The sequence below is a fragment of the Neophocaena asiaeorientalis genome, unplaced genomic scaffold (assembly GCF_003031525.2).
Source record: "Neophocaena asiaeorientalis asiaeorientalis breed wild unplaced genomic scaffold, Neophocaena_asiaeorientalis_V1.1 scaffold171, whole genome shotgun sequence".
Lineage (NCBI taxonomy): Eukaryota > Metazoa > Chordata > Mammalia > Artiodactyla > Phocoenidae > Neophocaena > Neophocaena asiaeorientalis.
Window position 1 is genome coordinate 7,600,456 of NW_020174013.1, and position 13,751 is coordinate 7,614,206.

At 36.3% G+C, this 13,751-nt stretch overlaps 1 protein-coding gene across 4 annotated transcripts in view; it reads left to right on the plus strand.

The window, feature by feature from the left end:
* The window catches only part of PPM1B (protein phosphatase, Mg2+/Mn2+ dependent 1B), a 75,633-nt gene that overhangs the window by 33,482 nt on the left and 28,400 nt on the right, over positions 1–13,751 (plus strand). For 2 of the 4 annotated variants that reach the window (XM_024753620.1, XM_024753619.1), the window contains exon 2: positions 11,464–12,323. The exons of 1 other annotated variant lie outside the window; for it this stretch is intronic. In XM_024753620.1, the coding sequence (XP_024609388.1) occupies positions 11,478–12,323 (846 nt within the window). In that variant the 5' untranslated portion in view covers positions 11,464–11,477. The remainder of the gene's footprint in view (positions 1–11,463; positions 12,324–13,751) is intronic. One more of the 4 variants, XM_024753621.1, reaches the window with a different exon arrangement.

Sequence of the window (13,751 nt, forward strand, 5' to 3'; positions counted from 1 at the left end):
CCGTTCTTCCTCATGTTTTCCAGATAGGATTACTTTTTATTTCCTGCACAATTTCTTGTTTTTCTTGGAGTTAATAAGTTTTGTTTGGTGTACTAATCATTAATTTAACCCCTAGTTTTCCCCCAATTGAGATCAGTGCCATTCTGATTCTTGAGCTTTTGTATGAAACTTTTTTCTTTCTCTCTGAAAGCATATAGGCTCTGCCTACCTCCAGTGTTCTGAAATTTTTGATAATGTGCCTTTGTAAGTATCTGTTTTCATCCATTGTGCTTGGCACAGAGTGGGTCCTCTCAGTCTTGAAATTGATGCCCTTCAGTTTGGAAATTTTTTTAGATTATTTAAAAAAATTACTTCTTCTCTTCAATTTTCTGTGTCTCTTACTCCTGTTATTTGGCTCTTGAACCTCCTGGACTGATCCTCTACTGTTTTACCATGTCTGCCTTGTGCTCTAATTTCTGGGAGTTTCCTTCAATTTTTATCTTCCCAGCTTTCTCTTCTATGATTATGTTTTTACTTTACAGGAGCTCTTTTGTTCCTCTGAATGTTCTGTTTTTCCTTTTAATAACATCCTGTTATTTCATGAATTCAAAATCTTATCTTTCTGAAAGGAGTTTGCTCACTTGCTTCTTTCCTCCCTTCTTTCCTTAAATTTTCTTTTCCTAACCTCATCCCTTTCTCTTCCAAATTGCCGTTTTCTGCTTGTTTTGGCCCCCCTCTCTTCTTCTAGGGAACTTCTTCTGTGTTTGTCCATGGACTGTCTGCTTATATTTTAAAGTGGGCATTGAATAGCTGATTGGAAGCTCTGTGCTTGTCCGTGGGATTTGTTGGCTGTGGGTTTCACTGTAGGGTGATTCAGCTGAAATATTTGTTTGAGTAACCTCCATTGTTAGCACCTTTTGATCTTCCTTTTGGGCCAGTGAGATTCTAAAGAGTAGAAAAACAAGGGTATACATTTGATTGCCATCATTTTGAAAATCAAGTGTCTGAAAAAGGTTAGTATGTCAAATAATAAGTATAAACTTTCACTTATGTTTTTTAAGTGTAGCTTCCAGCTCTCATCTCTGCCTGGTATTCTTCAGTTCCCAAAGTCCTGTTTTACCTTCTTCAGAAATAAGCCTTCTTTTTGGGGAGTGAGCGTTGTATTCATTCATTCTGCTACACTGAACGGGAGAGGAGAATTCTGGGGAGTCCAACTACTTCTTCAGTACACTTTCAGTCAGTGCTCCAGTTTGTAGCCCCAGCTTCACTTCCACTTCCAGAGGAGTTTAAGCTAGCTTGCTTTTTTCTTTCCTCGCAGCTGGCTTAGTTTGTAACTTAGCATTCCACTAAGGGTCTTGGTTCTTCTGCTTCCCAGGCTTCACGTGTACTTGTTGCTGTCTCCACTCCCATTAACTTTATCTTTATGGATATAAAAGGTCCCTTATGAAGTGTAGCAGAATTTTAGAAGAGAAACGAATGTTTATGTTCAGTCCTTCATCTTTAACTGGAAGTCCTTTACGTGAGTCGTAAAATATTTTAGCTCATTCAGAGATAAGCTTGGATCAGGTAGAGCTAAATGTCTCAGCCTTTTTGTGGCTGTTGTTTTTCATCTGTTTGTGCTATCAGAAAGTTCTTTGAGAATCTGATGAATGTTTCGAACTTCCTCTGAGAAAAAATATTTAAAATAAATACACAGTATTTTGTGTACATTTTATTTTTTAGAATTTACATTCTATGAGTTAGGGGTATTCTCTACTGAAATGTTAGTCCCTTCTTTTGTCAAACAGTGCTCAGCAACATGGAGAAGCATTGACTTCCTTTATGTAGAATGTAAAACTAAAATTCCCCCAAAGATAGCCGTGCCAAACTAGTGACTCCTTTAAAAAAAAAAGAAAGAGAAAATCCAAATTGGGTAAATAAGAAAAATATAATAACAAGCAAGTATAATTCTGTGAAAAGGTAAATTTCAGCAAGAAGACTGCTTTTGGTTTGAATAAAATGTTGACATTGAAACTTGGTTCCACATGACATGAGCACATTTAGAGTGGTGTAAATGTTAATATTTAATATAAGGCTTATCATAAAACAGTATATAGTTAATTGCCTTGTGTGTGAGAGACGCTACTTCCAAGAGTTCAGAAGGATGATAAATACTTTTGATTGGAGTGTTTTATAAAATTTCATGTAAATAAGAGGATGTGCTTGACTTGGAGGTTTTGTTTTATTTTTTTTTTAAGTTGGAGTAGAGGATATGGTTGCTATCATTTTGGAAGCTTTGGGGAACAAGCCCACATAACTTTTAACTTTCATTTAGAAATTGAGAAATCTGGTTCAAGTTCCTAAATCCTTTTTTATTCTTTTTTTACATTAATTAGGTATTGCATATGAAATATGAACTTGGCCAGTGGTACTGTTCTATTATGGGTTGTATTTTGGTCTTACAGTGTCATATATAATCTTTTACCTGTTGGTAGCTGGTAATTCACTTACTAATCAGACTCCCAAAACATAGAATTTCAGAACAGTAGATGTTCAATATTGTTGTGTATAGCTTTTTTTCTAAGAAAACAGATACTTGGTAGAGCAAGGAATCAAACCCAATGTTTAGGCATTCTTGTTTCCTACAGTTCACTGTCTTGAGATTATGTTTATTGTATGTGTATGTATTTTGGGTACAAGTTGGTACTCTTATTTATTATCAGAAAATGTTTAATTTTTTAGGTGCTATAGGTTTCTTGGTTCTTTTGATGTCTAGATAGATGTGTGTACTCAAACGCATAGTTTTCTAGGGTTTCTGTTGCATGAAGGTTTCCCAGATCATTTCAGTAAAATATGGCACTTGGTCCTAATAATCTCATCTAATAGATACTTTTGTAATTCATATGAGGAAATATTCACGGCCAAACCTTATAGTTGATTCTATGAAGGGAAACTGTTAAATGTCATAACTGTTAAAATGACTTTATGAGTATGTGAGAGTAAACTGTTACTTCTTTAAAAAAAAAAAAAAAAAAATCCAGGTCCAAGCAGGTAGAGGTCAGTCCTCTCATTCCCAGCTCTTTTTCTTAAGCCAAAATTTTTCTCTCCTTTGGGAGACTCTGTCCCTTTTTACTATTGCCCCTGAGTATTGACTGAGGCAGAGAGCATTCAATTTACCTTCAGTGCCCTCTCTAGAACATGGACATGAGACTTTTCCTACTTAATTTGACATGAGATAATTGAGATAAGAACTTCTAAACTTTATTAAAGGTAGAGGAACTCCAAGGGGGAAATAAACATAGAGCACAATAGCCAAATACATAATCTAGTCTGTGCCTAGCCTGTGTACAGCTTCATTCATATGGTATAATTCTTGGATTGCCTTCATGTAGTGGACACCATTTAAGCATCCATTATTCCAGATTCCACTCCTGGATGCTGTCCTCCCTGGAAGTCTTCCTTTGAGAGAATGAGGGTCTTCTATAACACAGGAGTGATGAGTTTCAGGGATTTTTTTTTTTTTTTTGGCTTGAGTCCTTTCTCTTTTCGGTAATGTAAGAAATGTCTATTTTCTTTATGGAATCTACTCCAGTTCTAGGGGGTGTATGGACTAAGGGTAAAGGCCACATAAGAAATTTATCACATTTATTGGGGATGGAAATGTTGCTTTGTTAAACCACTTCTGTCAAACTAATTAAAAAAAAATCTTCCAACACTAATTTAGTATTTGTTTTGGCAGGAAAATAAAGAAACAAATTACTGTTTTGGGAAATAGGTATACACAGAAGGACCGTTAATTATGCAGAGCAGCATGTGCTAAGTGCTAAGTGGATGGTAAAGAACTGTTAATGAAGTTTAGTAGAGCACCTTGGGGGAAAGGATTTCTGGGAAAGATAGGACCCAAATCTGACATTTCAGGAAGGATGTAACTGTGCAAGGATGGGAGGAAGTTAAGGAAGGGGAGGGCACAATTTTAAAAATAATTCATTGTCTAAATTATGGTAGACAAAATAGTCCTTTTTTGTTTGTTTGTTTGTTTGTTTGTTTGTTTGTTTTTGTGGTACGCGGGCCCCTCACTGTTGTGGCCTCTCCCGTTGCGGAGCACAGGCTCCGGACGCGCAGGCTCAGTGGCCACGGCTCACGGGCCCAGCCGCTCCGCGGCACGTGGGATCTTCCCGGACCGGGGCACGAACCCGCGTCCCCTACATCGGCAGGCCGACTCTCAACCACTGCACCACCAGGGAAGCCCAAAATAGTCCTTTTTTTAAAAAAAATATTTATTTATTTATTTGGCTGCACTGGGTTTTAGCTGCGGCACGCGGGATCTTCATTGCCGTGTGCGGGATCTTTTAGTCGAGGCATGCGGGATCTAGTTCCCTGGCCAGGGATCGAACCCGAGCGCCCTGCATTGGGAGCACAGAGGGAAGTCCCAATAGTCCTGCTTTTGATTTTAGACTATATTAGAATCAGTTAGTACAAATGTTCAGTATGGTAAGTGTTTTTTCCTTCACCTTTTATTTCTAAGTTACTTGTTATTTGAAAAAATGAAGCTATATTCTTTGAGGACCTATTATTGTTTCCTACTGTGCTGTCAATTTTGTTTATAAATATGTAATATAGGTGGGCTAGATTGTAAACTGAGGACAGCTTTGAAGTAAGTTGGTCCCTCTTACTTGATTGATGAGAACAAATCAGCCAGTCTGCCAGCAAAGGCAAGGGAACTAGAACTTTAAATTCAAAAGAATTTTTAAAACACAGTGCTTCAGATAATTTTTCTTGTTCTTTGTCAGAGTTTATCATCAAAATAAATTATTAGCCAAGTGCACTATGTTTAATGTTTTTAGGAATAGTAGAGAGTTTTATCCAGGGAATCTGGTGTTTTGTAAGTCGAGATTAGCTTTTGTTCTTCTCCAGCAACTATGAATCCACTTCTTTAGATGAAGTTCTAGTCCCTAGATATGTTTAGAGGGAAAGGGAGAAAAAAGCCTCTGTTATATGGATCATTTGACTTAAGGAGTAGAGATGACTCTGAGTGAGCTAAAGAGGGTTTTAGAAAACGGGAACCTGATACTCAGTTTTGAAAGTGTTTCACCTGGTGATGAGTAGTGTTAGTATCTTAGCTTTTGCATGTATTTGACCTTATTTTGAACATTATAGTAATATTTCAATTTGAGTATTTAAACAGCCCTTTAAGTTTCGTTTAACCTAATTTTGGCTTGTTATGTGTAAAGATTGCCCACCCTCTTCCCTCACCCTCTTTCAGAGTTGGTTTGTAAGCAAGCTCAAAGGTATCAGATTTTTTTAATGTGGAGGCTTATTCCAGAAAAAAATGTCAACTCCAAATCTACCTATCTAAATTTTAGGGCCTCTAGAATTTTTTTTCCAGATTTGTTCTTCTCAATGAAAAGCAGTTATTATCAGTTTGGTTTGCTACTTGCTTAGGCAAGAAGGGCATGACACATCTTTGAGTTCCCAAATCTGTGATTCTAAGATAAGTAGTCAGTGGACATCTCAGTAGGAAATAGTGTTATTCTTAGAATTTCAGTGCTCCTGCTTTGCTCCTTGAAATGCTCATGTACACACACACACACACACACACACACACACACACACAACCATACCAAATTAATTGTGCTCTTACTCTTCTTCTCGTCTTTGTATATGCTGGCTATTTCCTTCTCCCACTTACACCTTTTAGGTCTCAGCTTAGGCTTCTTCCTTTGGAAAAATTTTAACTACATAAGACTTTTTTGATACCTCTTCTTGGCATACCTGTATTTATCCCATTATAGCCCCTGTATCACAGTGTGCCTTCAAAACCTGTGCACTGGTCTTTGTCTTCCACCAGACTATACATTCCTTTAGGGATGGGGGCATCTTATTCCTAGTACTTAATACAGTGCCTGGCAGGTAGTAGGCAGTCAGAAAATGCTTGAGTGAGTGTCTAATGTACTGTTGTTAAAGTACGTTTAAGGTATTCCTGTGGCAAATACAAGTATGTATGATTTATTGCTGTATTTTATGTACTGATTCTGAATGAAAAATTTTAGAATCAGCCCAGAATTGAATGCTATATACTATATACACACATGTGAAACCTTTTAAGTGATTATTAAAAATGTGATTACTTAAGGTGATTATAGCAAACTACTTAAATAAAAAAGACAGCCAGTAGTCCCCAGTCTTCCGTGTATAACTCCTTTTAAAATACCATTTCTCAGGTGCTTACTTTATAGTACAATTACTGTGTTCCATTGATTAAGCAAGTAAATAATAACATTATGCTGCTGTGAGTTCAGTAATGTATTCATCTCAAAGAAGGCAATGGAAAAAGACAGATGTGCAGAGAATATTGCTCATTCAGTCTTTAGACAATGCTTGCTATGCATATATTCTCTCTCAGTCTTGTAAAACCTCTTAGGCCCACAGAGTTGTATAGACCAAGTGGTCTCTACAGGGAGTATGCAGGACCATCCATCAGCATTAATTTTTTAAAGATTAGAACCTTTGTTTATTGTCTTTCATCTTGAAAAAGGCAAATTACATTTAATATAGTGATTGACACTGGCTTCCCCACGCTGTTAGTATGTCAAATGGGCTGGTGAGAGATTCTAAGGAACAGTAGAATTTTTACTTCCTCACTTGTATTCATTGCTGTATCACATTGAAGTTTACATGTGATTACATTGATTTCCATGTGATCCAGTTTTTTGTTGTTGTTGTTGGTCATGTTTTGGTTTTGTTTTTTTAATTTGTCTTTGGCTGCATTGGGTCTTTGTTGCTGCGCACGGGCTTTCTCTAGTTGCGGCGAGCTGGGGCTACTCTTTGTTGCGGTGTGCGGGCTTTTCATTGTGGTGGCTTCTCTTGTTGTGGAGCGCAGGTTCCAGGGGCGCAGGCTTCAGTAGTTGCAGCACCCGGGCTCAGTAGTTGTGGCTTACGTGTTCTAGAGCGCAGGCTCAGTAGTTGTGGCTCGCGGGCTCTAGAGTGCAGGCTCAGTAGTTGTGGCACACGGGCTTAGCTGCTCCGCGGCACGTGGGATCTTCCCGGACCAGGGCTCGAACCTGTGTCCCCTGCATTGGCAGGTGGACTCCCAACCACTGAGCCACCAGGAAAGTCCCTCCATGTGATCTGGTTTTAACTAAACAGTCTTCAAAAAATGAGCAAGTGACTGTAAAAGATTCCTATCAAAACATTAGATTGATTTTAATTATAATAGAGCACATACAAGCACACAGCGTAAAAAATGTTAGAACTCCTAATCCCAGTATGGGCTCTTATGGGGTAAAACCTATAATATAATCAGATCTCAAATATCAACCTCTCAAAATTTGAGATTGTCAAAGATTATTTGAAATGTGGATCTCAATTTACTGTTGTTGAAACCATAGCTTGCCTAAGTGTATAGTGTGCTTGACATATGGCTAAATCATAGTATAAAATTATAGCAAATTAGCAAGACATTTTAAAAATTGCATTCTGAGGGTAAAAACTAACCTTTATGAGTTCCCCCCCCCCACAGGTGTTTGATAGAGCCATATAATATTCAATACAGTAACTACAAAGTTTCACTAAATTTAATTATAAAATGTTTACAAGGCCCTTTGAGGTTTCTTGCTGAGTAGTAAAAGACAAAGCATACCACTGGGGAAACACTAGTTTTTCCTGCCTTGGTCAAAATGACTGAAATAATATGTAGAATATATGGCCCCAAATTAAAATACATTCCTTTTTCATCACATGCCTTTGAAACATGTAGTAATCATTGCCAAGTTGAAGAAACCAGTGTGAGAACTATTACACATGGGAGATTTAAGATTGACTAAAATATAGGTGTTTGTAACATACTTTCCTCTTGGTATTTGCTAAATTTTGTTTCAGTAATAAAATCTGTTTTTTGGGGGGAGTGAAGAGTAAAAGCAAAGAGATGCTAGACAAATGTATCTTAACAGTAAATGCTTCTTTAATAAAGATAACCTTTTTTGGAAGAAAAATCATAGTCGCTTAAGGTGAAAATTGTTCACTGCAACATACATAGGAAAATTACTGCAGCAAAGAAATTGAACCAGGAGTTCAGAGCTATTAGGGTGTCATCAGTGTAGTTAATTTTATAAAAACAAGACCTTTAACTTTAAGATTCAGTGAGCTATTTACAGTGGTGATGCCAAAATATGCAGATGCTCAAGCCCCCTATATAAAATGGTGTGGTATTTGTATACAACCTATGCACAACCTCCCCATATACTTTAAATCATGTCTGGATTACCTAATACAATATAAATCCCATGTACAAGTTGCTGGTGCAAGGCAAAGTCAAGTTTTGCTTTTTGGAACTTTCTGGAATTTTTTTTCCCTGAGTATTTTCAACTTGTGGTGGGTTGAATCTGAGGGTGTGGAACCAGCTGATACTGAGGGCTTACTGTGAATGAAATGAGAAATGACCAAGAAGGTACAGTCTGCCACATAGAGTTTTGATGATTATCTCATAGCAAAGTTTTTTGCTTTTGAAGAGTTAGAGAACTTAAAATAGTAATTGCTGATTCCTATGCAGATATTTTTGGATAAAAGAAAATACACTCTTAATCATGCCATTCAAGATGAAGCTTACTTACTAAGAAAGTAATTGTCTTAAAGAAAGTAGTGTTAGTGAAAGAACAGTTGAGAAACAAATGTTTGGAGATGGTTTGTTTTGTGATTTTTGTTGGAAAAAAGATCATCTATATAAACTTTAAGCACTTGGGAATTTAGGTATATGTTCTAGGAAAACACATATGTGCACCACGATTGTTCAAAACAGCTCTGTTTTATACTTTAAAAAATGAGAAATAACTCATATTGATAGTGGAATGGATAAAAATTGTGGTGCAAACATACAGTGGCATATAGTGAATGAACTACAGCTCTATACATCAATGTAAATGAAATACAGTGTTGAGCTGGAAAAAAAAAGTACTAGAGTAAAACATACTGTATTTTACATCAGTGTAAGGTGTCAAACATATAAAACTAAACAACCACACATGAATATGGTTAAACTAGAAGAAATACTAATTAGAAAATTCAGGATAATAGGAGGCTTCAGTGGTCTTGATAATGTTCTACTTCTTAAACTCTATGGTAGTTTTAGTACTCTTTAGCTGTGTGTATACATTATATAAAATATGTATGATATTTCATGATGTTTAAAGAATTAAATCATTATGGGACAACCGTAACTTTAAAATGAGATCAATATTGAACGTAAAAACATTTTTACTAATTTGTGAAAGAATGCAGTCCCAGTTACAGCCAATAGGTGTGCTGGTGACCAGAGCTCAGTCAATTAGATACTTAGATACCTGTTTCCCAAACTTTGAATCTTGAGAAAGTGACTTTCAGAAAGAAATTAGACGGAACGTAGACGATCACTGCAGCAGCAGGCAAGGCTGTTCTTGGTGTAACTTTCACAGTGTTTGGCTGCCCAGCCTCAGGGCTCCTTTGTTTCCTGATGGTTTTCCAAGCTGGCGTTCCAGGCTCCCTTTGATTCTTCGGGTCTCCTATAGCTTTTTATTGAAGACTCCTCCTTCCTTCTCTCTTTATCCCTAAATTAAAAACAAATTTGGAAATAGAAATTTCCAAACTATTTTTAAAACTCTTCTAAATGAGGAGCTCTTGTGAATTTTGAGCCCATTTCGTGAAATGTGAAACAGCAGAACCTTAATTCGAAGAACATCAAGATAAGGGAAATGATAACAAATTTTTTTTATAATTGGTAGTTGGGATTGAAGAGTGGGTGATAAATACAGTCAACAATTCAGTTTCATTTGCGTTTAGGTATCTTTATAAGGGTTTTTTTTTTTTCAGGTGAAATAAGCATTAAAAACAATCTAAATTAAAATGTGCTTAGAACTAGGCTTTCAAATCATTGTATCAAAATATCAAACCAATGTGCTAACAAATAAGCATATTCTATTACATTGTTCTCAATACAAAATATAATTTTTTATCATACTTGAATGAAATTAATTTTTAGGTCTGAGTAAAATCTTGTCCTTCCAAAATTCCTTTTTATAAATATTTGTGTTTGTAATTTATTAGTACAGTATTATATATAACTCATGAAAAGTTATAAAATTGCTGTAATTTATAAATATTATATATGGTGGTTCATTGGGTTTTTAGGAATAGGAATATTTAGTTTTATTGTAAAGTTAGGTAATGGTTACAGCTGAAAAAGATATCTCACAAAGATACCTAGATCCAAATGAAAGTCAGTTGATCTAGACCAGTGTGTCTCAAAATGTGATTCTTTAGTCACCAGCATGCTTTTTTGAAGATCCCATCCGAGATCTACTGGAAAAAAAAAGGAAATTGAGGGTGTGGGGATAGGGCCATGGAATTTGCATTTTGAGCAAATAATAACAGCAAACATTTTATGGTGTTTACTGTGTCTCAGGAACTGTTCTAAGCACTATATGTTAACTCATTCTTCACTGCAACCCTGTCAGGTGTAGGTACTATTGTTATTATTCCCATTTGACAGAGAAGGAATTTGAGGTACCAGTGACTAGGAAACTCAAGATCACACAGCTAGCAAGCGTTAGGGCCAGGATTGTATGTGGAAAACGTACCAGGCATTCTCATCCCCACTGTTCCAGTCCAAGTCATTTGAAATTGGAAAAGCCTTATTCTAAAGTAATAGTAAAGCTGAGAGGGAGGGTGATGCATAGTGGTACTTTACAGTTCTCTCTATGGGCTTTAAGTCTTTGTCAGCCAGCACTGAGTAAAAGCTGTCCTAATGCTACTTCATGGATTGTGAAGCACGGCAATATTAAGTAGTATGTTCTTTAGCACATCATTAAAGTTATATTTATTTTTATGGGTTAATGGGCTTCAGTCAATCCAAGTAAAGTTTTTTATTTGATGTGCAGTAAAACCTAAGTAAAATCACATGTTTGTTAAAACTGAGATTTTGTGTTTTAATTAATTTGGGGGGTTGTCTTCAGGATTACTGGGGGGAAAATACCTGATTACAACACTTGCTTTTGGAAGTCTTTCTAAAATGTGTTAGCATACTTTTCTACCTTAGTAGATTGAACAAGATGTTGCAACGTTCTGAATATTCTCACTCCTGCGTCTTATATATTGAGCCCTAGAGTTATCTTATAAATTGAATTAAAAAAAAAAAAAACTTAACCAGGTTTTGTTTCTTGGTTTCCTTTCTCCTAGAATGGTGGTTCTCAACTTGCTCTACGGACAAATCACCAGAGAGGCAGTTTTAAAAAGATATTGATATCTGGGTCTCATCCCCAGAGACTCTAATGTGCTAGGATTGAGAAACTACTATTCTAGAAGAAGGGTATATGGGGACATTTTCTTGGTTTCTTTTTTGTTGTTGTTCCAGTAAATTTTGATAGTACTGAAAAATATACTTGATCAGGAGTTACTAGAAAATAGATAAAATATTGTAGATAAATGCTCTATCAAATTTAAACATGTAACACCTACAATTTTTTTTTTTCCTTTCAGATTCATTACTAAACATGGGTGCATTTTTGGATAAACCCAAAACTGAGAAACATAATGCTCATGGTGCTGGGAATGGTTTACGTTATGGCCTGAGTAGTATGCAAGGATGGAGAGTGGAGATGGAAGATGCACACACAGCTGTCGTAGGTATTCCTCACGGCTTGGAAGACTGGTCGTTTTTTGCAGTTTATGATGGTCACGCTGGATCCAGAGTAGCAAATTACTGCTCAACACACTTATTAGAACACATCACTAATAATGAAGACTTTAGGGCAGCTGGAAAATCAGGATCTGCTCTTGAGCCTTCAGTGGAAAACGTCAAGAATGGTATCAGAACTGGCTTTTTGAAAATTGATGAATACATGCGTAACTTTTCAGATCTCAGAAATGGCATGGACAGGAGCGGTTCAACTGCAGTGGGAGTTATGATTTCACCTAAGCATATTTACTTCATCAACTGTGGTGATTCACGGGCTGTTCTGTATAGGAATGGACAAGTCTGCTTTTCTACCCAAGATCACAAACCTTGCAACCCAAGGGAGAAAGAGCGAATCCAAAATGCAGGAGGCAGCGTAATGATACAGCGTGTTAATGGTTCATTAGCAGTGTCTCGTGCTCTGGGGGACTATGATTACAAGTGTGTTGATGGCAAGGGCCCAACAGAACAACTTGTTTCTCCAGAGCCTGAGGTTTATGAAATTTTAAGAGCAGAAGAGGATGAATTTATCATCTTGGCTTGTGATGGGATCTGGGATGTTATGAGTAATGAGGAGCTCTGTGAATTTGTTAAATCTAGGCTTGAGGTATCTGATGACCTGGAAAATGTGTGCAATTGGGTAGTGGACACTTGTTTGCATAAGGTATGTAAGTCTTTTTTGTTATAATTAAAATGCCCTATTAATTTTGAAAAGACACGGTAAGTAAAATTAAGCAAACTTAGTTTTAAAGCTTTTAATATTTTCATTGGGGAAGACCTATATATTTAAAAATTATTTTCTTCACCAGAAATGAAAGCTTTTTTTTTTGGTTGCCGTCCTCATTTGTCTTAATCTTCTAATTTGCAAATTAAGTTTAATAAATTTGTGGCATTTGTTGTCATTTAAATAATTTATGGCTTTTTGTTGTGGCAGAGGCATCTATACACAGTTGTGACTTTTGATTAAAATTCTCAACATTGGCAGTAGCCGTCTTTTTTTTTTTTTTTTTTTTTTTTTTTGCTGGGATGGGGGGCCGCACTGTGCGGCTTGTGGGATCTCAGTTCACTGACCAGGAATTGAACCCAGGCCCCGGTAGTGAAAGCCCAGAATCCTAACCACTAGGCCACCAGGGAACTCCTGGCAATAGCTGTCTATGCAGCAGTTTCATAAAAAAACATGTACAGAGGGTATGATTCTATATTAGATATACAAAAGATCACGAGCCACATAGTATTGGAAGATACACCAGAAGCCTAGACTAAGTAAAGTTTTGTAATTTAGTTCTGAGCCCACTAGCAGCTAAGACAAAAACTGAAGTAAGAATTGTATATTTCTTATTCTATAGTAAAAGAAGCTTTTTCCTAGCATAAAATCTAAAAGGAATTTACATGTGACTCTATATAAATAATATATGACACGGTAGATAATATTTTTAGAGGAGATAATCAGAATTCTTTTCATACAGATGTTTTTATCATTACTGATTAAAAAACCAAAGACTAATATAAAGTGCAATCTTGTTAAGAATTCCTTTGGAACACAAAAGTTTAATTTACATTTGCAATATTTTATGAATCTTAACTTGATACAATAATAGGGAAGAAAGTACAAACTAACAGATAATTAGCAGTTTCCTTGGATGTCTTTAAAATGTTCAGTAGTTTCAACTGGGTTTTTGACAGCGTCTACATAGCAGTCAATTAAAATTTGAGTTATCTGGCCAGTGCCTAGAATATATAAGTATTCTGTGACTCGGAAAAGCTATCAAGACAAAACCAACCTTTGGTTATGTGATACAAAGGTTTTGCCTTACTTATTCTGTCTAGATTAGAGCCACTCTATTTCCTCACCATGTAAGATGCTGTGGAAGATACAGGCATAGCCAAAAAATTTTTCAAAGGATCTCTGAGTCTATGGAAATGCCCAGCTTCTGTTGAAGTATCTACTTCTTTTCCATAGAATGGGAAGAGACAACTTCAAAAAGAGAAAATGTAAGGGCTGGTGTTTCCAGCTTTTTTCTGAAAGGATTTTCATGATGGTGTCTCTAGCTCTTCTGTTTTTTTGTTTATTTGTTTTTGTGTTGTATCCTTT